Below are 25,654 nucleotides of genomic sequence, written 5' to 3'. Positions count from 1 at the left end.
TGGCTGTCGAAAGTCGCCGAGAGCTGCGATTGGAGGAAATCAGAGCCACTCATAACAGTTCAGTTTAGCTTTGTTGGCTTGACAGCTGTCACTGTACGCCGAGGTCAAGGGGAAAGAAGCATGGCTGCGTTGTTTAGAGGGTCACGAAATTTATTGTTTAGGTGGAGTAAGCATGTCGACCTTGCCTACGGTAACGTATTCGCTTATGTTGTCGGTTTCTTCGTGCCGTTTTGTTTTCCGTTTTACGAGTGTGTGTTCATGGGAAAATGCAAGCGGAACACTTTCTGCTCCAGCCTGTTAGCTAGCTCGTTAGCCCACTGGAGAAAGTATGAATACTTGCTGCCCATGTTAGTGAAGTGCTCCAGTCTGGACACAGTGTCCCTGACCACCTGCTGTGTGGTGCTCAGTCATGCAGTGTGTTAAGACAATGTGAGCAACGGACACGAGCATAGTGAAATGTGAAGCAATGGTCAGCAGCTAATTTTAAATGACATGGTATCGTTATAACTATCTTTATGGCTATGCGTTATGTGTGTACAGAAATTCACATAATATTAGTCTACTTTAGGTGTTGCTAGTCACAATACTGCAGTTTGTTCTACACTACCCAAAACCATGGATTAGTCTTGGACTACAACACTGTTACAAAGCTTGCTCCACTCTTCAATCCACTCTTATCTGCCCATCCCACACAATGCAAGGCACAATCATGTTTCTGAATCAGGAACAGTGAATATTGATTTGAATGATGCTCCTTGAAATTCAATGGACCACTGGCATGATATAGTTACAGAGGCCCCTTCTTCCTGGCATGTAACCCTCTGGTGTTGAAATAGTAGTGTTCATAACTCTGTTATACTCTCTATATTATATTTTCTCATTTCTGTGAAGGTGCTCCCTTAAAAGTCCCCACAGTTTGTCCCCCCTTTCCCCCAGTAGTACCTTTGACACAGTCTTACCCAAGTCCTGTACAGCCAGTTTCAAAGTTCACAGTTAAATAATGCCAACAATTGGTTGATATCAATATGTGAACACATTAAACTAACATTTGAGAGCTGTTGCCTTACTATATTGTTTATATTCAGTGCTTTGACTTGGTTGGTCTGGGTCTAGTATGATTTTTTTTAAAAAGTCTCTCTACCTCCATTAGTAAAGTATGTTAGTAAGTTTTAAGCTCTCATTGACGTAAATTAATCAGTGACTAGCTCTGCTTATATTACAGGCTAAAACTGAAACATTAGTGCTGAAATGATGAGATTGCAGAACAAATCAATTATTCATTCGGTGGAAAACATTTCCTGGTTTCAGCCTCTCTAATATGAGATTGTTCTTTTTATCTGTTTTGTATCTGCGTGAACTGAAGACAATTTAGCGTAGTGTTGGATTGTCGAACAAAACACAATTTAAAGACCTCACTTTGGGCTTAAAGAAACAGCCGAAATTATGGACTAAACAATTGATCGAAAAAACCCCCAACATAATTATGTAATGGAAATAATATGGTGAATATATGATGAATGTGTACAACCTGAGAAAGGAGTGTGTCATTTAGAAAATTTAAAGTTCAGTTTATAAATAAGATGTTCCTAAGAATGTGCCTTAGTAATAGTTTCACTTTACTAACATTTATAATATCTGAGACTGCAAAATGAAACAATGGGCATTTTATTGGTTCAGTTCGCCATGTGCAATTCAGTGCAAAACACCACGTTGTTGCATCCTTACTAAGGACTGTACAGGACTGAAGTAAATGCATATGTGGGTCATGCAAAGAACAGGCTAGAAAATAAGGTCAGGCTCATATAAAAACTATATTTTACACAACTGAAATATGTCATCAGCTTTAACTGCAGGAACAGTGATTCCACTCTAAGGCAAAGCAAAATTATTTATATAGCACATTTCGTACCCAGAGCCAACCCAAAGAACTTCACAGAGACAGGCAGAAGCCCAAAGCACAAAGAACGAGAACAAACAAGCAAAAGCGCAAGGAATAAAAACAGTAAAAACAAACAGGCAAACTCACAAAGAATAAAACCAATAAAAACAAGCAAACAAAAGCACAAAGAATAAAAACATACAACCAAATAAATGTTTATCATCACATAAGTAACAGGATTGTGGTATCCATTGTATATGTTGAAGGGTTGACAGAATTTAAGGAAAGGCTTTTTGTTAGGACTTTGCAGACCTAATCCTTTTGTTGTAGTCTGGTTGGCCCACCGCCATTGTTTCCACTGTGTTTAGTATCTGTTAACCTGGCTGGACCTTGGCTGAGCCAGCAGTGTTTAATAGATTGGCCAGACTTCCCAAAGGTGGTGGTAAGTTACAGCAGAAAGATTTGCTCTGTTATTACTGGTTCTAATTAGAGCATTTCCAGCGTAATTAGAGCATATTTACAGGTGGTATTCACTGCCATTTAAACTGACAGTCATTAGCCAAGGGGACCCAAGTTTTTAATAGTGGAACTACAGTTGTAAATGGCTACAACATGATGTTATTATAGATAACTGTAAAAGCACAAATCATTGAATTGCTCTAAAGCCTTCCTAAAGGTCAGTCTGTTGAGAAATGAATTTGTCTTGCTCTGGTCTTAAAGCTAAACAAAACATCTCACCATTTTTTTCTCACTCTTTTCTTTGTTTTTCTTCCTCAGTGTCAACACGATCAATGGCCTCAAAAACACCAGTGGGGTTTATTGGTCTGGGAAACATGGGCAGTCCCATGGCCAAAAACTTGTTAAAAAATGGTTATCCTGTTATTGCCACCGATGTCTTCCCTGAGTCCTGTAAGGAGCTGCAGGACCTGGGTGCTCAGGTAACGCAGTCACACATTACATGCGTAACATTCTTTTCCCACTTATTGTTTTAAACTCATTGTAACTCTTAAAACAAACTTCCGAACAAACTTCAATACCTGCAGTTTGTTCATCAGCAGGTTTGTTTTGTGTTGATGATATTGTGCAATGATGAATCCAATATCCAGGTCGTGGACTCACCAGCAGAGGTGGCAGAAAAGGCAGACCGCATCATCACAATGCTGCCATCAAGTCCCAACGTCATAGAGGTCTACACAGGCCCAAATGGCATCCTCAAGTAAGCAGACTTCACTATCACACACTGTTTGTGACATTGGTAACAGTCATGCTGCCCCACCCTACCTCTATTAAAAGAAAAACAAACATAATTGCAAGGTGTTTAATGTACACAAAGAAAGGCTTGGGTAGACAAAATTTCTTGTATGTACAGTACATGAAGTTCTAATGTGTTTTGTTTTGCCTTATTCAGAAAGGTGAAGAAGGGAACACTGTTGATCGACTCCTCCACCATTGACCCTGCGGTTTCAAAAGAGATGGCAGTCGCTGCAGAGAAGATGGGTGCCGTGTTCATGGATGCCCCAGTGTCAGGAGGTAATGTCTCACCTGAAGCATGAGTAAACGAGTGTGCCTTTTTCATTTGCTGTCTGACCACAACAAAGCCCATCTCTGCATATATGCTCAAATATATTTGATTCATTTGTCTTAAAATGGTCCCCAGCTCCCCTATTGTAATTTGCTCTTTTGCTTTTATTAACTGGCAACGTGTCATTGTGCTTGACTCAACACAAATTGAAAATGATGTTGCTTATGCAAGCTGTGTCTGAAGAGAGGATATAACATTTATGTAAATGGTTTGGTAGGATTTATTCCTTTCTCAAAGAGTATTGCGACTGATTAGGTAATTCAGTGGGAATGAGAGAAGAAGGAGACAGTGTCAAAAGCAGAATCAGACAGCTAGTTTGTCCATTTGAGAATACCAATCATGGTGTTAGGCCTATGACCTCTCAGCCTTGCTTCTGAACTGTCTTACACTCTTTTGTATATCTAAACTATGGGACCTTTTGGGTTAGTGCTAGGACATGGATTGTAATTACTGAGCGGGCCAGCCAGTAGGTGCCCTCCGGAGATTTTTATTGCTGCTTTTGACCGGGGGTCTTAAAGGCAAGGTTAAGGTTTTAAGTCCTCATTATGTTGGTGCTGTCTGCTTGTGACGGCTCCTTGACAGAGCACAGGATCGCCAGTCATCCTTAATGGGCTGAGTCGCAGTGGAGAATCCCGTGTCAGAGCTTTTCATGTTGATGGAGCCGTAATGGCGGGTATCCCATGTTAGTGCCTTTCATGTCAGATAAAGAGTCATAAAGAGGAGAGAAACTGCCTTCACATTGAGTGCAGGAGAGGAGAAGAGAGGAGGGAGATAAGACATGAAGGAGACACACTGCAGTAAAACCGTCCATCTCTCTGTCTCTGTCTTTCTCTCTTTCTCCTTCACACACACACACACGCAATTTTTTGATTTAGGTATTCAGTTAAGGTATTCAACATCCTGATATTCCTGCATATCGGGCTGCTAACTCTGATCACAGTCTATTTGCTTTTTATTGCACAATCATTTCATGCATGCACAATACCCACTGTAGCTCCCTCCCTCTGCCATACAAACACAGACTCGGCCCACACGGGCATGTTTACCAGCTGGCGTCAACAGAACAGACCGACAGCAGTCAGTGAGATCAGAGCCTTAAGCCGGTTACTCTCCTTTAACACACACACACACATACACACACTGTTTACATACTATAGACAGTGCGCAGTTCATGTGTGCACTCCTCTGTGAAGGTTCTTCCTCTCCTGTCTCTTAACTAAGCCTCTTTTACTAGCCTGAGATGACCAATGATTTACCTGCTACCTCTGGCCTCTGCAACAAGCTCTGCAGACACTCTTCCCTCTCACACACGCATGCACACATGCTGCATGCACCCACCCACCCAGTGAAACCTCCAGACGTCCATAAGTCACATCCCTAAGTGCATACAGCCATTTTATTGTGCAACAGCAGAAAGTTCTCAGCAGAAAAATAAAATAAAAGTGATTTTTAGTAATAATCAGTTAAAGTCATTTATGACACAAAAATACCAAAACTTCACTAGCACCTGCCTCTGGAATGTGAAATTCTCTCTTTTCTACATTATTGTAAATGGAAAATCTTTAAAGTTCAGACTGTTGCTCGGACTAAACAAGGAGCTAATAGATGCCAGCTTTGGTTCTGGGAACTTGTGATGGGCATTTTTCTCTATATCTTGATCTTATATGGACAAAACTATTAATCTCATTGTCTTAAAATGAATTGACTGGTTAATTTATAAGGTTAGTTGCAGCACCACAGTGTGCGCACTGAGCAAGTTGAAGGTTGGTCGTGATGGTGTGACCCTGATAAGCTGAGACATGCTAAACTTGTGGAGACAAGTCATGAAAAAGTGTTCCAGTATGTGGCAGCTCAATGGGAAAAAGCTGAGACTTGGACCCCCTCCACCCCTCCTCACCCCATTTTCCACATCTCTGGGTGGGTTATGAGGTTACATGCCGTGTTCCAACCAGGAGATGGCACCCTACCCAAATAGGGCACTGTTATCATAAGGTTGGTGTGTGTGTGTATGTGTGCAGGCGTACAAACGAGAAAAGTATGGATGACATCAGCTCAGCTCTATAACCGGTAATACTCAGAACAGTTCTCAGTATTTCACAAAAATTACAAATTAAACACAACAGAACATAAAGGTAAAATGAACTTAAAAATAAAATACTTTAGTGCTTAAATTTAGTTAAAAAACAGAGTGAATTGTCTCAGAGGGACCCCAGAGACACACAGTAATATACAATCATATCTGTGTTATATTTTATAAGGATAATTTATTATATCTTTTGGATACATTTGATTGAATTGACTTAAGGACAGGCATAATCCAGTCAAAATTTATTTTGTTCGCTGAGGACGACGCACTCAGCACAGAGTTGCTGTGACTTCCTGCACTCTTAAACTTTTGCAGATGCAGCCTGGTCTTTTTGTGGTTTCTGTATTTGTTTTTATTTTTAATTTAGATTTTTCTTTTGATATAAAATGAATCCTTTCGTGTGTGTGTGTGTGTGTGTGTGTGTGTGTGTGTGTGTGGTGTGTGAGGTGGCGCATTTTACACAGTAATGTGTATTTGTATGTTGTGTGCGTCACTGGAGGTTTGGCAGCCAACCGTGGGATCTGAACTGCAGAGTCATAACCCTTTTTAAAAAGAGCGATCAAAAAAAACTCTCACTTTCTTCTCATGGGCATCCTGCTGGCTTTCTTTCTTGCACATTGACCATTGTCTTGGCTTTAGCCCTGCATGACCCAGCTGTGTCTTGGCGTACGCACACACATTCACACACACACATATCCACACAGGGTTGTAATCTTCATGCAAACACTTTCCTGAATAGACTCAGTTATATTAACTCAGACACAGGCTCTTTAGGCATGCTAACATATGCTTGCACACACACACTTCTACCACTGTCTGGTGTCATTAAAAGCGTCCGCATGCAAAGTTGACCCACAACAAAACAAGCTCTGATGTCACAGGCCCAGGGTGTTGGCACAGCGATGGCAAAAATAGGAGGTCTGGCTAACAAGCGACGGGGTCGTTAGCAGTAATTACCCAGAATGCCTGTGTTTGTGTCTGTGTGCCCATGGTGGGCTGCCACATTGCTAACTGACGATGGCTTTAAAAAGGCTCTAAAAAAACCCTTTCATTGTGTTTTTCCCAGCGCTGGGAAAGTCAGCTATTGGTGCAAATGAAAGCAAGAAGGAGCCTCGCAGTTGTGGAACCATGGGCACTCGGGCTAATGTTGCTTGTTTGCGAGGCCTTATAATCCTCAGCTAACTACCTATTTAAGCTGAGTCTCAACACCACTCTAATCATATCCATACCACATCAACTGAAGCCTGAGTGTTGCAGTGTGTCATTTGCTGACAGTTTGAACGTCATCCTCCAGCCTGCAGGAGCTTGTTCAAGCCAAGGCTGGCACCGGTTGTTTCGTCAATCAACACTGCCAATCCACTTCTCTGCTGACAGATCTAGGCTCTGTTTCTCCCTCGAGGCCTATACGACCAGGAGCTCCTTCCACAAACATCAACTCTGTCTTTAGCTCATACTCTGGTTTTCCAGAGTATGAGCTAAAGACAAAATTGATTCTTTCATGTTTAATTTTGAGGCCAGTGTTAAAGAAGAAGTCTAAAAGTGCTATGAATTAAATAAAAACAGCAGCTGAGCTTGCAAATCAGCAGAGCCGTCGCAGTGACAACAGAGCAAATTCCATCTGCTGACGAAGACTATGCAGTACGATTAAAAACTTTTAAATTCTGGACACTGTGAAGGGCAACCACTTTGTTGAGTTTTCTGGATGAATCCTAACTTTTCACACTAAAATACATTACTGATTGAGCAACAGATTTAAAACGCCCAGATCTGTTCGCACCTTTTGGAAGAACTGTTAACAGGACTTTGGATTTGGAAAATTCATTTATCATATAACCCCGCTGGAATTCACAGTGTTCCTGAAGGGTTATTGCGATTCCTAAAACGTCACTGTGCCTCTGGCACAAATCACAACTTATGAACCATGTTGTGCTTTTTGTCACCAGGTTTGTGTCTGGAATTAGCCCCTGGTTCACTTATGTGCTGTTCTCAATAAAATAAATTCTCACTTCATCTGTCAAAGGCAAAAGTATTACATTGTTGGATTATTTTAGCACAAAGTAGTAAACTTGTTTTGGATACTAGTATTTTCATTGCATTGTGGTTTTTTTTTTACAGTGCATAAACTTCAAACGTGGTGAAGTAGGTAGCAGATTCTCAGTGATTCTGTATTTTACTTTCTCCTTAGACTAATCTAACATGTTTTAGTGAGAGCTGTCCCTGGTACGTCTGCTCAGGCCAACCTAATCCAGTCTGAGAATGGGATTAATTGAGAGGATGAGTCTGGGAAGCCTGAGGGCAGTGTAGTGAAGGTTAGTGATGATTCTCTGACACTGAGTTAAGGAATCAGGTTGGATGGGCAGGGGGTGGTGCTGTCGCAGTCTGTCATGTTGATGGCTAACCAGCACCAGAGAGCGTCAGTCGTCCAAAGACTAGATTAGCATAACAAGCCTTTCACTGACGGGTTTTGGTGACACAGAGGGAGAATGAGGGGGGGGGGGGGGGTTCAGTGGGCAGGGTGACCAGGGGTGGTGATGGGGGGAACTCTACCCTATGCTCCAGATGGAGGTAGACCCACAGCAGCTGGGGACTGGCTCTTACATCTCTGCCCCTGTGTCATCTGTTGTGCACGTGTGTGTGTGTGTGTATTGTGTGTGTGTGTATGTGTGTGCGTATGTGTGTTGTGTATGTGTGTGTGTTTTAGACAAAGTCAGCTGGTGTATGAGTCATACAAAAAGTCTCTGTCCATCAAATGTAGCCCAAACATCACATTGCATGTCACTCCTCTAAAAGGGAATTAGCATTGTGTCCTTATGAAGGACAGTTTCTGCACCTCAACCGTGTGTGTGTGTGTGTGTGTGTATTTGTGTGTGTGTTTGTGTATGTCTGTGTCCCTGCCTGCGAACAGCCTAATTGGGGATCATTATTAACTTGCTCTATCCTAGATGAGTCTCGTTGGGCCAGGAAAGGATTGATTGTGGATCTCTCCTGCTCCCTCCGTCCTCTGTCACCTATCATTGACCAGCCTCTCCCCTGCGGAATAGAGCAGTTACTGATGATGATGATGATGATAATGATGATGGTGATGATGATGAGGGCTGGTCTGGTGGTCAATGAACAGACATTGCAAACTAAACGCTTAACGCCTGTAGCAACATTTGTACACAAGAAACTGTGCAAACTCTTTTGTCGTTCTTTCCAAAACCCAAACTTTCTCCGGTCGCCTGCTTGTTCGAGGTTCTCATGGAGTGTTTGTGTGCAGGAGTCAGTTCTCATGGGTCTGCGCTCGTTAACTGGAGCTGATAAAGAGTCTGTTTTTAACATAACAGAGGAGCATTAGCAAAGTTGGCAGATAAACTGTTGAAAGTGCTGATTTTTGTGTGTGTGTGTGTACGTGTGCACGTCTGTGTTTTTATGTGTAAGCGATTTTGGTTAACGCATACCCTCTTAGTGTTTCACTTATTTACTTGATATCCGTTACGCTTTTTACGGGGCCTTTTTGGGTTTTTAATTTGTTTGAGAAAAAGATCTGCCCTTGGGTGTAATTATAATGGTGGACCACACGAGGCTGTGTTGTTGGCCTGTAAACATCCTACCCCCACTGGCTTACGCTGCAAGAAGTCAACTCCCTTTGACTCAACGCTGTAACGCTGTTATGTGTGAAGGCTCTTTTCAGTCTGATTTGTAGATGACTGCAGTCAAGCCAAAACTTTAACCTTACATGTGCACATAGTTAAAGTCATAATAGCAAACAAGGTAGGATATTGCCAAAGCTAGAGTTTGTTTACACCAACTGCATTTGGACTCGAAGGTGTGACATGAAATTTGGCATATCCCCGTATCTCTCCTGGCATTCTCGCAGTTAGAGCAGTTACATTATCATTTGAGGAAATGAGGTGTTTGAAGGAGCGCTAATGATATTATAGGTGTTGTTTTGCTCTAAGTGTTTTTCCATATACTCTGGGGGGAAAAAAGCAGGGTTGTGGCACGCTGTCAAGTGCGTCACTCATTACCAAACTCTGGGAACATCCCTTCTTCTGTGTGTACGTGTGTCCGTGACTGTGTGTGTTGTTTGTGTAGCCTCATATTCACAAATGTAGTTTAATTTAAACCCACCGCCAATAAAAAGTGCCTACTGGTTTACATGCGGCTCGTAACTCCGAGACACAGCCTCAGAAGCTCCAACTGACGTCTTATTGGCGGCCCGCTCTAGGATCTGCACCTGTCCCTGGTACACACACATACACAGGAACACACACACAGATTCCCATTTACTTTGTATGTACAAACGCCACTTCAAAAAGAGCCCAAGTTTAAACGGTTATAAGGCTGTCATGAATTGCTCTGGTTGATTCTTTTGCGTGTAATGAAAGAAGTGCTAATGAATGTAGTGTTCACTACAAACAGGCCAAACCAAAGTTGTTGCTCTGATCTTCCTTTGCCTTCACACAACCAGCTTCACCCGCTTAAGCTGATGGTTAATGCCTGGTGTTGAAGCCTGCTGTTAAGCATCTGTCCTAATAGTGTTTGATTGCTTGCCTATTAACGTGAATCTTGTTAATAGAGGAGATCAGATGAAGGAACCGTCTAAACGTGTCCGCAGCTAAATAGAAGCATGGGCCACACACAACTAAACACACACACACAGATATTTACACAGCGCAGTGCCTGTCTGTACTTAATACAATGTAGTAAGGGAGCCATTTTCATTATCCTCCTCCTCACCCTTACACTCTAGAAAGTAAAAGCCGCAGAGTAGCTTATTATTAGTCCAGCCAGCTTCAACGTGGGCAGGGAATGTTTGTGTTGTGTTGGGTGATTTGGGGGTGAGGAGGTTGGCACCCACTACTCAACCAACCAAAACTTGTCTCCTGGAGCGGGATGAGAGAAAGTGACCAAGGAGAGGCGTGGAAGGCTCGCCTGCTAGACATTAAAGTGGCATTTTCGTCTTTGTTCTCAGCCTACTCCCCTTTCCTCGTATGTATTGTTTTGCGCAATCTTACATAATTACGTTATTCTGAATTTATGAAGTAGATTTTGGTGTGGCACCATACAGAATCTCTAACTTTTTCTGTTGTGCATGTTTTCTTAGTACCTTCATCCCTCCTCTCTCCATCTCTCTCCCCTGTATCTTCTATCATAGCCCCCCCACCCCACCCCACACACACACACACACACACCTTGTCTCCCCCCCTAGGGGGCGTCGTGTAGTTGTGCAGTGCTAACGATCCAGGACTGTCACTCCCGCTGGGATGGATGAGCCAGCGGACCCGGTGCTCAGGAAGCCTCATTAGGATTCTTCTTTAATCCGTCTCTGACAGGACCGGCCCGAGAACGGGACGTCCCCTCACACACACACGCACACAGTAGGAGTGTAGACGCTATCATAGACTCATACATGCAAACACAAATGCACTTTAGTCCATGCACAATAAACAGACTCACCGAGAGCCCCAACACACACACACACATACACATTGTTATGCTAATCATGTGTTATTCTTCCAGCACAGAGGATCCTCCATCATCCTGGTGTCACTGCTTATAGAAATCCACTACAGATCATAAGAGCTTATTATGGGTGATTAGTTAATTTGAGGGAGGGAGACTTGGGAGGGATGCTGGGAGGTAGAGAGAGAAAGATTGTTTTTCTTCTCTGCTGTCATATCTACATCTCTCTCTCCTTCTCTCTCTCTCTCTTTCTCTCTGTTGTCTCGCTCTCCTTCTTCCTATCCCTCTTTCCTTCCCTTCTTAGTGAGATATATTGATCAGCACGTTGACTGTGTTATCAATAATCTCCTCTTTAGTCGTCCGCGAACAGTGATCTCCACTAATGAGCCAGCACAGTTGTCACAGTGCTCTTTCTGTGTGTGTGTGTGTGTGTGTGTGTGTTTGTGTTTGTGTTTGTGTTTGTATTTGTTAGAGACTGAGAGAGAGAGCTCAGCCTGCAGCATGAAAACAAGAAAATGAAATGGGGAAAAAATCAGAAGGGAATTGATATGACTGGATGAACTTTCACAACTACAGTACCTATAATTAAAGGAAACTCTTCTTCAATAGTTTTTTTTAATCAATTCAATTTTTTCTCTGAAGTATAATCATAGCATTTTTAAGAGATGTACTGTGACTTCTTGTATGTGTGTATGATACCTAACTAAAATTATTTGGCCACTGCGGCTAAAAAAATATATATATAAATAAATATATATATATATATATATAACTAGACTAGAGTGAAATAGATTAAGTCGGACATATAAATAAGATAGAAAAGATAACATAAAGGAACAAGAAAAGAGATAAATCTATCATGTCTGTGGTCTGTGGACCATATGTGTGTATGATTGGTGTGTGAGGTGGCCTTATGTTAAGCGTGTGTTCGCCGTGGTCCATAGGCAGCTGCCGCAGTGTGCGCTTCATTATGTGGCCCTAATGACCTGCTGACAGCTCATCACTGCCACACACACAACATACACATACAGTGTAGTGGCATCATCATATACTTGACAACAGTACAGCCAATTAAAGCAGGGGGAGGGGAAAAATATGTATATTTATGTTTATGGGTCATGGAAATATACAGTAGCTCTCCTCTCCTCTGCAGTGAGGTCTGATAATGTGTTTTCAGCTGTTTTGTGCCTGGTAATTCCCTTTTAATTATTAACACTGACATTATTAGGCTTTCACTGTTAAGAGGCCTTTCATTAGAGTTAGACGACACCCTAAAGAGAGATTTGAACTCTCTTCCCTTTCTCCGAAGGAAGAGAGAAGGGGGTAGAAAGTCTGTCTCTTTGTCTACATGTTCCTGAAAACTGCTTCTCTCCGAACTTCCACAACTTTTTTGGCCTCTGTATTACTTTCAAATCACTGTAAATGATTTTTTCCCCCTCCTGTGTGTGTTACTGCTTATGTGTCTACCACCAATTCATTGTGTTAATGTTTTGAGCCAATCAGTGAAGCATTTAAGGGACAGTGCCATTTCATAAGAGACTCGGGCCAGCTGGGTAGAATCCACTCTGAAAAGAGGTTATTTCTGCATTAAGGACCCTGTGGAGGAGATGAGGAGGGGGTGAGGTTGCCTCCTACAACATGGCACGCTCCTTAAGCCATCAGGCACGGGGAGGGACACCTAATTGAACATGATAAAGTGTAAAGTTAATTACCCCTCAAGCCTGTCACTGATACCCCCATGAGGGGGCCTGGCCTCAGGCACAGCTGTTGGTGTATGTGTGTGTGTGTGTGTGTGAGAAACAGCGAGAGTAGGGGTGACAGGACAAAAGGCAAGGGCTCCCACGAGAGTTGTGCAGTGGATGATGGCAACAATCGGCTTTTAAAGATACCTCTGTCCCTCTGGTGCCCCACTACTTAACACGCCTGTCCCACTATGAGTCTCACGCACACATACACACACAGAACAGTACAAAGCTGACCTTTTAGACACAGTTGGTGATGTTGAAACAGTCATGTGGTTCATATATTTTGTTCTTTCGTTTGGAAAATCCATATACTTTATTAAGACATTCATACTTCTGCTCAGTTACAGTTTGAGTTGCCTGCAGTCACTTATATAAAGTTGCTGTGTCTTGCAGGTCTACAGGTTTGCAGGGGGGTGTATTTGGGATACTGGGGACTGATATCAAATGTGTGTACTGTTGAGTATGTGTTCATCTCTGTTAACCTCAACTCTATGTGTGAACGTATGGTGTGTGTTTAGGTGTCGGGGCTGCCAGCATGGCCAAACTAACCTTCATGGTGGGTGGAGTAGAGGAGGAATACAACGCTGCCCAGGAGCTGCTCACCTGCATGGGAGCCAATGTTGTCTACTGTGGACAGGTTGGCACTGGACAGGTGAGGATGGACACATAAAAAGGCAAATTCAGTAGTCTGCTCCAAATTTGGGTGACCCCACATTCATGTCTGATGTACATTTAAATGTATTTACACTCTTCCTTACGTTATCTGTATTAGATGTTGCCTTGGAAGCCACATTCATGTACACATAAACTGCTCTTTTCTCCTTCTGTTCAATCTTCACTAGGCGGCAAAGATCTGCAACAATATGCTGCTGGCCATTGGGATGATTGGGACCGCAGAGACCATGAACCTTGGCATTAGGTATTGTCAGCCAGCACTGTGCTAAGATGCTTCCTAATGCTTCCTTATGCTAAAGGGAAAAACAGAGACCAAACAGGCTACAATTACATAGGCAATTTTAATGCTTTTTTTTGGGAGAGCACAAATGAAAAATCTGATACTTGTGAGTGGATTATTAAAAGTGGACATAAACCATGACAATATATTTATAACATGGAAATATATACAGGGGTTCAGTAGGTCCATTGGGGTTCCATTGCCCTTGTTGAAGGATTTGGAGAAGCGGACATTTTCTTCTGAGTTGACAAATGTTTTCAAACATTTGGCCATCATGAGAAGTCCAAGAACCATGAACTTAAAGTGGCACGTTTGAGGCTTTCACATTTTAGCCACGCATGAATACGGCTATGAACTCGCCCTTAGATATAGCCGTCACTATAAAAGCAATTACTATACCAGTGATATGGCTGTAACTGTGGCAGTAATTTACTACTTCGATACAGGTTTGGAAATGTGTGTGTGTGTGTGTGTGTGTGTGTGTGTGTGTGTCTGTCTGTGTGTGCATTTTATGGAAGTGCCAAGGGGTCAGTCCAGCCCAGAGTCAGAGCCGCCTGTGCTGGAGAGAGATGGATGAGGGGGCAGATCCACAGACTCTGATTTACATCTGCTGATTGAGCTCTCACTAGTGTCCTGTCACACCCCTGTCACTGAACACCGCCTAGAAATCCCATCGTTCATAATGCCTCGTCCTTTCACAAAGCCTCACTGGCCAGCAGGCTGAGCATGATGGGATATGGAGTCTCCTTAGTTAAACCAGTACAATGGCTTGGATATGGCTCGTAATCATCCAAAAATCCAAACTCACTATGGGGAAATTTAGGTCTGTTTTTAAGGAATCGAGAAAATATTTTTCTTGGTGAATGTGATTGCTCTTAAATTTTCACTGAATCTTCATTTTAGAAAATTGTACCTGTTCATGCGTCATAACTGGATCTTTGTCGCATTGCACATTATATTATGCATATTGCGTTAATTCGTTTGTAGTGTGCGACAGCTGCATTTGTCTGTGTTGTTTGTGCTCATTGTTGCAACAATATTTATGCTGCGCTCTTTGCCAGATCTGTCTTACAAAAGATATTTTAATCTCAATGAGACACACACACACACACACACACATGCACACACACATTCAAAGCACAGATTTTTTTCTGAATATCCTTTTTTTGGAAGGAATGAGCTTTTCTACAGTCCACAGCGGACACATCAGTTATTCCTCACATGAACAAAATTACCAGGGTCATCAGATTAGTTTTCCATCTTAGAGGTGGGAATTTATTATCTACCCTGTTTATACATATCCCTTGTCAATAATAGACTGTTTCCTCTGTTCACCGCGTTACTATGTGTTTTATGAGTTTTGCAACTTAAATGGTGTGCGCACCCATCTTGTGTGTGTGCGTCCATGTACGTGCGTTGCTCTTCTCACAGTGCAGCTGTGTTAGTGCAGCTGATTTATCTGTGCTGAGACAGAGGAGGAAAATTGGCATGAGCAGTTGCACATAAATCCCCCCACTAGGCTTCTGAAATATGGAGGCATTAAGGGAGCAACACAGATTTACACATTGCCACACTGTCTCTGATGCACACACACACACGCACACGCACGCACTAAGGCACAGATTTACATCCAGAGACACTGAAGACAGCAGTTTTCTACCAAACTACAACAACTTCTACTCACAGTGCACATCATTATAATGTATGCCTATGAAGAAAGAATCAGAAAACTACTGCATCCCGTCACTTTGAATGTGAATTATTTTTTATATCTTTGTAAGTCTGACCCATCTTCAGTCAGCGTTGTGTGAGTGTACGTGCACGGTGTGTGCGTTTCCATGTTTCCCCTTCTTCTTACTAGCCAATCTCTAGGGCTTTATTAGAGGGGTTTGACAAAGACTGTCATCGTTTAGAGACAGAGCCCACACCCTTAAATCTCCCATGCTGCATTGCGGCCTCTTATGCAGAGAGGACACTCTCTTAGGCGTTACGTGTGCTGACACACACACACACACACGACACAGTCCGACACAAAGGAGACTGTGCGCTCACAGCCAATTTACAGGAAAACGGCAATAACATTTTATCATGTTAGACTTGGGCCTGATAGAGCTGCCCTTTCTTCAGATATGTGTGTGTGTGTGTGTGTGTGTTTCCTTACCTGTACATGTAGGCAGACACACAAACACACACTCTCACACACACAGTTCTGTTCATGGAGCTAATTTGTTGATCTCAGATGGAAGCTCGGGCCGTCTCCAACAGAGCGTGACGTTCTCTTAGTGCAAGGAATGGCCACGCATGACAATTATGAGCGCACACACACACACACACACACACACACACACACACATATACACACCCTGTCTTTCTGTCTTTTTTTCTTTCCATCTCTTTCAGCTTTTCTTCTCCATCCTTATTTGCTTTATCTCACAATTTTACCCTTCTCTTTTAATCCCTTCATCTCTCGTCTTCCTCTTTTCTGCATGCCGTAATTTCTGCATTCAACCAACCAGTCAGTGAAAGAGGGGGATGAGAAGCGGTAGCGTAGAGGGGCAGTAGTGATTTTAATGATGCACGTGGAGATGAAAGGAGAGGAAGACGAGGAGAGAGATGACTGGCTCAGGGAGGGATATGAGGCTTTTACGGCTTACGGTTCACCTTGCACGCCTGTGTACCTGCACTCATTCGTGCATACAAACATCCAGTCACTGATGCGCAACTAGGAGCACACATTTGCTCCTTTATTCATTTTACGGGGAGAAGGACAGGCAAATCAAAGGGTACAACAAAACACAATCCATTTTGTTGAGAGACAGAAATGGGCTTGCCACAACACACATGAACACAAACACCTCCTCCTCTCTCCATAGCTCAAATGAATTGTGAGCATATGTTCCGATGAGGATTAAAGTTGGGTGATAAATGTTGCTTGTTGCCTCTATAAATGGGATAGTAAATGCTTGTGTGTGTATATGTGCTCGTTAGCTCTTTAATGTAATAATAAATGGGGAAGGGGCTGGGCTTCTTCTCTCATGGCATCAGACCAGGACGAGGAGCTAATTGCAATGAAAAGACAGTTAATATCAGTGCTGCAAATGAACCCCACCTGCCAGAGCTCCCATGCACATAAACACATAAATACCCTCCCCTCTTATTTTCATGCCCACCTCCATCTCTCTCACATTTCTTTAATCTACAGCGGCATCACACAGCAACACGTTTGTTTTACCGTTTGTGTCTGTGTGTGTTTATCCATGTCAATCTTGTTAAAGCGTGACATGTCCTCTTCTCCACGCAAATTACCGCAGGCGAGGAACAACACCACTGCGTCAGCTAATAACCAGGGCTGTGTGTATGTGTGTGAGAGTGAGTGTGTGCGCGTGTGTGTATATGTGTGGGGAGCAGGAGGGGAACTTCATTGATTTATCGTTAACAGAGGACAACAGCTCCCCGTCAGCGTCTCTGGTCGCTATAACAAACGATCTGTGCGCTCGGACGCGCTTTATTGTAGCTCAGCCAGTAACCTTTTCAGCTGCTGACCCAGAACGCAGGGAGGGGCTGTCTATGTGTGTGTGTGTGTGAGAAGAGATGGTTGGGGGGGGGGGGGGGGGGGGGTTGTGTGCGATGTCAAACATATGTCCCCCAGAGTCCTCAGACAGGGAGGTGTCAGCAGGGAAGATGAGGGGGAGGAAGAGGAGAGCAGGCGGAGGAGAGGAGAAGCAGGATGGCGAGAGATGCTTACAGACGTAAACTAAAAAAGCCATCATGAGCGAGACTGCCATTAAAAAAAATTGCGAGCTAAAACACATGTTTACACACACAAATGCACACACACAGTGTCACTTATGCCACATTTCCAAAACAGTTTGTTAGAAAAAATTAAATGAGGGAGTCTGAGGGGACACAAAAGAGAAGAAGGGAAAAGGAGGAGGGAGACATGGAGAGAGTGTAAATGCAATTCCCATTCTTAATTAGTTGGTAGACAGCTAATAAAAACTGTGGTAGTAATGGCAGAATGAGAGCCAGGTGGAGGGAGGGAAGGAGGGAGGCTGCTGGCCTTAAGGACCTATGATGGTTTAATAGTCATATTGAGAACAGAATAGAGTTACAGGCCTGTAAGTAACAGTGAAGTGAGGCAGCCAGGGCTTGATGTGGTCAGCTTTACACTGGCCTTTAAACCGTTAATATACAAAAGCTACGTTCTACACAGGCAGATTGAACGACTGACACAGACACTATAGCTGCACCCTCCCTACTGTAATGCTTGGCACTTTGTTTCACTCCCTGTTTCTATCTGTCTGTACTCTCCTTTGTCCCATTTGCTTTTTTGCTTCTTCATATAGTAGTCTGGAGATTTGTCCTCTTGCATATGAAAGTAGGTTGCTGCAAAATGGGGCAGCAGGAGTAAGAGCGCACTTCTGTACGTGACAGGGAGGTTTATGGCTCCCCTGTGCTGCTTAACCACTTCTCCTCCTCCTCCACTTTCTTTTTTTTTTTCATGAAAGAGGAATGATGAAGGATAGATGTGCTGGTAAACATCAATACTGCATTAGCCAGCATTACAAAGCCTCCAGCCATTAACACTGAGGAATGGTCACAGGCGGGCATAAGGTTCAATGGGGGTCACTATAATCACCAGGCGCCCCCACGCCCATCTTTCTCCATGTTTCTCCATCACCCTGTTGTGAAAATGAATTCTATAATCGCTGTTCCCTGCCTGTCCCATTTCCTCACTACTTATAATTCCTCTTTCCTTTTTTACCTCTACCATGTCTTCACTTATCCTAAAAAGTTAAATGGAAATATAATAATCTGTTCATCAATTACATAGTCCTCTGACAAGAGTCAGTAATATTACGGTGTGCCTCTGTTTAGGAGACATTTATATTGCACTTCATACAAGGGAATGTTCTCTGGGCTTTTACTGGCTAATATTGTGGAGTTTCCTTGCTGTGCTTGTTGTTGTGGTCGATGTGAACCTCCAGAAACTACACTTTTACACCAAGGAGAGCTGGTTTGACTCAAACTCTGATCTTCACCTCTGTCTTCTTCCCCTTCTTGTCCCAGACTGGGTTTGGACCCAAAGCTTCTGGCAAAGATCCTCAACATGTCCTCAGGTCGTTGCTGGTCCAGCGACACTTACAACCCAGTCCCTGGAGTCATGGAGGGAGTCCCCTCTGCCAACAACTACCAGGGCGGCTTTGGAACCACACTAATGGCAAAGGTACAAGACCTGCTGCTGCTTTTCTGTCTTTGTGTCCCGCTCTCTTTTCATCAGTGACATCTGTGACTCTTTGTTAGGGCTGCATCAGGTGACTTGTTTCATTATCAGTGAATCTGTTGATGAGTTGATTATTTGTTTAAAATGTTAGAAAACTGTTAGAAATTTATGAAAACTACCCAAGGTGATCTTTTTTGTCCAACCAATAGTCCAAAAGAAAATAGCCCAATGAAGTAAAATGGGGAAAAGCAACAGATCCTCTACGCTGAGAAGCTGGAACCAGAAGATATTTGCTATTTTCGCTTGATGAATGACTGAAATGGTTAAGCCAGTCTTCAAAATTGCTGCCATTGACTAATTGAATAATTGACTAATCGTTTCAGCTGCTACTCCTACTCTCTCTCTTGTTCTTTTCTTCATTTAGTCTCTTTTTTTTTGTCAGGCTCTCAACTGTGTCATTGGCTTTGTCTCACTTCTAACTGTTCTTTTGTCTCAGCGTGGTACTATCTGCTCTCCTCTTCACCAGTCCATCTGTGACTTATTGTGTGCCACTTGATTTTACTGTCACTGCATTAGCTCCTCTGTAATGGTTAGTCCGTGTGTTATTTTGTGCATCTGGGTGTGTGTTAAATCACTTACAACGTCTGCTGCGCGTACATAGCCTGGGTAGTTCTGTCAGACAAAATCTGATAGAGTTAGGATGAATACTTACTTATATATCTTATAAATCAAACATCAGCTGTTAGATAAAGAAAAAGAGATTTTAGTATGTCAGTCAAACCTATCTGACACTGTATTTTTCTTTCTTCCTGTTTCTAGGATCTTGGTTTGGCCCAAAACACTGCCACCAACACGAAGACACCCATCCCTCTGGGTTCCCTCGCCCACCAGATCTACCGAGTCATGTGCTCCCGCGGCTACGCTAACAAGGACTTCTCATCTGTCTTCCAATTCCTACGCGAGGAGGAAGGACAGTGAATGTAGGGGGAGCGCAGCTGACTGTACCATACACACACACACGCACACACATACACACACACACACACACCACAACCGCACACCCCAGTGCCCCTTATCCCACTATGCTCAGGAGAGACTAAGGCCGTGCCCTCAGGCACAGATCTGTGGTCCAATTAACATACTGTATGTCGACATGTGTCCCCTCATTGCATTAGCTGAATCATATTTTCAATTCATGGCACTCTCTCTGCATGCAGGGAAATGCTAAAACTGACCTTAGATCAGTATCTAGAGACAAAGCAACTCTGTTCCCAGTCTGGACTGATCCACCAGAGTGGGGGAGAGGAGAGGTAGGATGAGGCGCTGCAGGTTTACATTTTTCAGGATGATTGGTAAGAAATAATTGCATGACCGTTAAAAGTGTAAGTATGTTTTTGTCGGGTTTGTGCTTTTTGCCTGTTACCCAAATAACCTGGATCTGTCCCTGTTAAATGATAGAGTACCAAAAAAAAAACCTAAGATACAGTAAAGATTCACATTCACATGTCTTTGAAGAGACAGTGCTAGAGTGTGCAGAGTTTGTGTTATACTTTCACTAATGGAAAAAAAAAAACATCCCAGATTCACAGCACTACATGTAAAATAACCAAAACTGGCCATGCTATAGGCCAGGGGTGTCCAGACTGTTCCACAAAGGGCCGTGTGGCTGCAGGTTTTTGTTCCAGCCAATGAAGAGCACACAGTTTGACCAATCAGCTGATGATTAAATGATTCAAGTCTGGTGTGCTGCTGCTGCTTGGTTGGAACACAAACCTGCAGCCACACGGTCCTTTGTGGAACAGTTTGGACACCTCTGCTACAGACTCAGACTTTACTTGTTTTGTTACGTTGTTTGTTTCTGGCAGGAAACTGGTGTCAGTCAGTTACTTACAGTAGGTGCCACCTGAGACTTACTGCCACACACATACTCATTCGTTCATTTCATTATTCACTCATCCAGTAGTTATTTTTTTACCTTGTGAATACGAGTTTCAGTAGTTTCAGTTCTTTGGAACTACATTTAAGTCTCACTGGATCGACCAGTTCTGCTCTACTATGCTGTAAGATAAGTATTTGGTTATTTTTGCACTGTGTGCGTCGCGGTGCGACGTGCCGGGCTATTTTGATACCGTTACAGCAAATCTCTTTGAACTTACCTCTCTTCTCTACTGTCTACATCTGCTTATCGAGCCGCTGGAGTATTATTTTGTGACCAATACTGTTTAAATTTTATACTGTTCACTACAAAATGTTGTTCTCACTGTGCAGCACTTCCTCTTGCCCGTTTTTACTTCAATTAATGCCTATCCCTGCGTATTTCTCTCCTCTCTTTCAGCTTGTATGACGTCTGTGTAAAGTGTCAGTGAGGAGCAGTTCCTCCCTGCTATAAGCAAATGTACATAATGTATATTTCTTATTGTTGTGTAGTATTTTTTTTTTTTTTTAGTAAAATTCATGAATAGTGTCTACAGTTTGTCTTTCCTGTGAAACAGATCGTCAGTCACTCTGTAGCCTAAAATAAAAGTTGTTCTGTGTATTTGGTGTTTGTCTGGTTTTGTAAGATATAGTTCACGTAATTACCTCTCAGTGTGAAATTTTTTTTATTGACATAGGTGCACGTTGTGATAATGGAGCTTACAAATGACATTAGTTAGTGATTAGTTCAGTGAATACAGAGCTTTTAGTGACTCAGTGGTCATCTGACCTGTTAACTGATGACTGAAGAAAGACTCTTCAGTGTTGTGTGTGTCTTCGTCTGACGTAAATAGAGTATGTGAACAAATCAAGATGGCTGATTTTTATGCACCCATTATGTTCACTACCAACTGAAACAAGACTAGCAGCTCAGTGAGGCTGCGCAGAAGTGCTAACATGACATGCTAACATGTTTACCGTGTTCATCATCTTGGTTTACAAAGTATAGCTGAGGCTGATCAGAATGTAAAAATGTCTGCAGGTATTTGGTCACAAAGAAAGTACTGGACAAATTTTACTGGATAAAAAGTCAAGATATCACCAGAGTGATTACAGTTCATCCTGAGAAGCACACGTCTTACACGTACAAGATGTCAGTGTAATCCATCCAATAGTGGCTCAAAACCATTCTGGGAATCATGAATATCTGAAATGAATTTCATGGCAATCCATCCCATAGTTGTCAAGACATGCATGGACAGATTACTGACTGGGCCTGCTGGGCACAAGCCCAGGGGCCCAGTGGGTCAGGGGGCCCTTAATCACAGCCTCTATTGAAGTGACTGTTAACATTTCTTTTAGGGTAATCAATCAAATAACTTTAAAGAGGCTCAAAACAACCACAGAGAGGCACAAAATGATCACAGATATGCAAAATGACCACAAAGAGACACAAAACAACGAAAAAGAGAAATGAAACAATTGTTTTGTCTCTCTCCACTCTTTCAGTCTCACACGCTCTTATATAGTAGGGGTAGGGGGCCATCCATAAAGACATGTCACTAAAAAAAAAAGTCAGAGGACCACCAAAATCTGTAGGATTTATCCTCTGAGGACCTTTAATGTTTGTACCAGATTTCATGGCAGTCTAATACAGATATTTCAATTTAGACCAAAGTGGTGGACCCACAGACAGACCGATATATGCCAGCAGGTCATAAATTAGCAGCCAAATTCTGTTCCACTCATGCACTTAGCTTTATGACTGTATTTATTCCTTATTTTCTTACTTTTGCGGATCTGTTACTGCACAGAAAAGTTAACATTTGTTATCTACTGCATGTGTTCATTACTTTCATCCTGTGAGGGGGACCCCTCCTTGGTTGCTCTTCCTTAAGCTTCTCACATTTTTTTCAGATAACGTTTTATTTGGGAAGTTTGTCCCTGGTCCATGGTCTTCTAGTTCCATGTTTCAGAGGCTGTTAGAGAAGCCTATGACCCCACTATCCTGCTCTTCAGTGGGTTGTTGTTCCATTGTTCCTCCAAAGCTCTTCAGCAGCCGCTCATATAACGTTTAACGTCAGTCGGGGAGAAATAGCAGCACTAATCTCAGAATGATGCCCTTATTTCCATCATTACAATGAAATGAGAGGAAAAAAACAAATGCGGTTTTGTTTTATTTTGCTCTCCTTTTTTTTTTTTTTTTTCCTGAGGGCTGGTGTTTCTTCGCGACATTTTATGGAGCTGCTGTCGTCTAAGTGGCAGCCGCAGTTGTAGCAGACTGTGGCGAGCCGTTGGTGGCAGGAGTTGTGTCGTGGGCTTGTGACTCACTCTGTTATTGTTCTTTGGGAAGTTATGCACTTGCCTCGGCTGTGTGCTTTGAAGATTATCTTCATCTGATTACAAAAGAGGGGAAGTACTTCTAAGTTCAGTATCTGATCAGAAATCTTATTAAGTGGCCAATGTTACCATAAACAGTATATCTTCCCATGTAATAAGCTCTTTTTTTCATCTTTTAGCTTCCAACACCATCTTGGCCTTTGCAGACAATAGACTCTGGTCTTCCTGAGGTCTCCCTAAAGAAGAGCTACGCCTTTGGCCTGGCCTGCTGAATTAGGCTACGTAGCTGATTCATATTTGGGTGTTTTAATTTGCCTGTGTTTTATAGCAGGCTGCTGAGCCGGCGGTTTCCTCATTAAAGGACACATGAAAGCAGGCTGTAAAGGAGCCGTGGTGAGACCGGCCTGCGCTGACGTCTGAAGGGGGACGCGAGCGACCGAGGGACCGACCGAGTCCCGAGCCAGCCGGTCTGAGCCGGAGGGCCTCACCCTCTCAGCCAGGCAGCCAGTGGCGGGACACCAGACACACCACATTGACTGTGTCCACACCAGGAGACAACACCAGTCTGATGCGTCAGCAGGAGTTCACCGTTTGATGCTTGACTTGTGTTTTGTCTTGTGGGATTTGAAGAATAGTCCAGTCTTACAATTCTAAGCTCAAAGATATGAGGCATATTAATTTTTGCAAGCTTTGTACATCCCCCTCTCCTGATTATAGATACCGAGCACCTGCATCGACCTGAGCTAAACTGTCCTGACATTAAATTTATGTACTTTATACACAAGTAATCAAGTTTTGTATATTTCCTACTTCCGCTAGTGTGTTCTCAGACTTTGAAGTTAATTGCCCACCTGGTTAAACCCCCCCTTCACTGCCATTTAGAAAATAAAACAGCCTCGGCTCTGAGAGTTGCTGCTGTGATAAATACCTGAGGCAACAGCGTTCATTATTTCTCCATTATAACTGCTGGTGGATCCTCTCGGCTGTTTAACGACTCGCTCTTTAAGGAAGTAAGAGCGGTGGGGTCACGCCGCAGGGAGGGGGGAGAGGCTCCTCCAAGCACCCCGTGATTCATATCAAACGCCCGTTAAGTGGCATGTGGCTAAATTAGTGGCTGGAATTTAGCAGGTATAATAGCTTGCTCGGCAGCGCGTAACGAGCCACTGTCTCACTGTGTAGTAATGGGGCCTTGATATCTTTTACATGAACCCACCAATAATAGTCAGGCTGTTTAGCCCGAGCCTGTGTCCACACCCACCGTGTCTGCACATTGGCGCAACACCCACACAAGTCTTCTTCCTGTTTTGTAGACAACATTCTCCCATCCTGAGTCATTGACTCCGCTTAGGTTCATTAGTGAAGATAATTCCATTGCAGGCAGCGGGTCAGCACATAACATGTCCTGACAACAGCGAGGCAAATAACAGCAGCTAATTATAACTATGAAGGCCTCATTTGAATATTTATGGGGGTGTAGTGAGTCGTTGTGAAGCATGGACCCACTACCTGGCTAAAAGGTTGCATCTCAGCAATCTGAGCGAACATCTGAGGGAAAAGGGGAGTCCATAAAATATGCCCCTGCCTGTCTTGTAATGCTCTCTAAGTTTAACTCTCACTTTTCCTGCCTTCACTTGCTCCAGGCCGGACATGTGGTGGTAAGGAGGATGTAAATAGTTTAATCAATTTGTCCCCTGATTTTTGAGACGTTCACGCTCCTCTATCCTCCAGCATTGTTTTGATTCATTCATACTTTCCTTTCCTACCCCGGCTCTCTTGTTATACCCTTGCCTTCTCTTCCTGCAATACACCTCTGTCTTCATGTTACCCCCCACATACCCTTTGTCACCTATGAGTAACAACAACACACACTCTCTATTCATCACACACTGCTGCACATGCTCAGTAGCTCTTCATTATATTAATTACTCTCATTGGAAGAGTGATCATCAGCCCCATCAGAATCCATCACCGCCTGGTTCCCACAGAGACCCAGGCCCAGTAAATAATCACCAGTGTCTATAACAGGGCTCCGGCCCCACCATTCCCTTCGGACCCACCAGGGTGGGCCCTAAATACCCAGGAGGGTGCAGCTCCCACTGAGCCCCGATTCATCTCTGCCAGCAGCTGGGGGAGGCGGTAGCTGTAAGGCCTGATCCAGAGACTGCTGGTGCTGGTTCAGACCTGTAATGGATGAGAGCAGAGCGGAGGTGGTCTGATCCAGGCTCAGCAGTCAGAGGGGAATAATGAATTCTGTTTTACAACAACCCCCGGAAAGTTGTATGAGGATCTCTGGATTAATTTATGTGGGGTAACAAATTAAATAAATGAGATCAAGAGTCACAGCAAACATACAAACTGTGGAATGATAACTCTTTCTGTTTTTTTTGTCAGGTGGAAACAATGCCACTGAAGCTCAGATACACACTAAGAAAATGTGGTAAGACCACCTCAGTGTTAGGTATGCATTAATGCAACTTTCTC

At 43.2% G+C, this 25,654-nt stretch overlaps 1 protein-coding gene across 2 annotated transcripts; it reads left to right on the top strand.

Moving 5' to 3' along the window:
- The first annotated feature begins 65 nt into the window (after positions 1-65).
- Positions 66-20,627, top strand: hibadha (3-hydroxyisobutyrate dehydrogenase a). Of its 2 annotated transcripts, none has more exons than XM_041053214.1 (8): positions 66-190; positions 2,657-2,817; positions 2,986-3,095; positions 3,288-3,409; positions 13,259-13,392; positions 13,583-13,659; positions 18,766-18,922; positions 19,739-20,627. In XM_041053214.1, exons 1-8 carry the CDS (start codon positions 121-123, stop codon positions 19,895-19,897), a joined length of 990 nt encoding a protein of 329 aa, XP_040909148.1. In that variant the 5' UTR covers positions 66-120; the 3' UTR covers positions 19,898-20,627. The 2 variants fall into 2 exon arrangements, with proteins under 2 accessions (XP_040909148.1, XP_040909149.1); XM_041053215.1 differs by lacking the exon at positions 66-190 and adding an exon at positions 1,742-2,321.
- The last annotated feature ends 5,027 nt before the right edge of the window (positions 20,628-25,654 follow it).

This window comes from Toxotes jaculatrix, chromosome 13 (genome assembly GCF_017976425.1).
Source record: "Toxotes jaculatrix isolate fToxJac2 chromosome 13, fToxJac2.pri, whole genome shotgun sequence".
NCBI lineage: Eukaryota > Metazoa > Chordata > Actinopteri > Toxotidae > Toxotes > Toxotes jaculatrix.
This window is presented reverse-complemented; position numbering and strand designations above follow the sequence as displayed.

What these genes read in the sequence shown, in the direction of transcription:
- hibadha (XM_041053214.1), top strand. Translation starts at nt 121, where the DNA reads ATGGCTGCGTTGTTTAGAGGGTCACGAAATTTATTGTTTAGGTGGAGT. An exon ending in GACAGGTTGGCACTGGACAG is followed by an intron (nt 13,393 to 13,582) that starts GTGAGGATGGAC and finishes AATCTTCACTAG; the next exon opens with GCGGCAAAGATCTGCAACAA. An exon ending in ACCATGAACCTTGGCATTAG is followed by an intron (nt 13,660 to 18,765) that starts GTATTGTCAGCC and finishes TTCTTGTCCCAG; the next exon opens with ACTGGGTTTGGACCCAAAGC.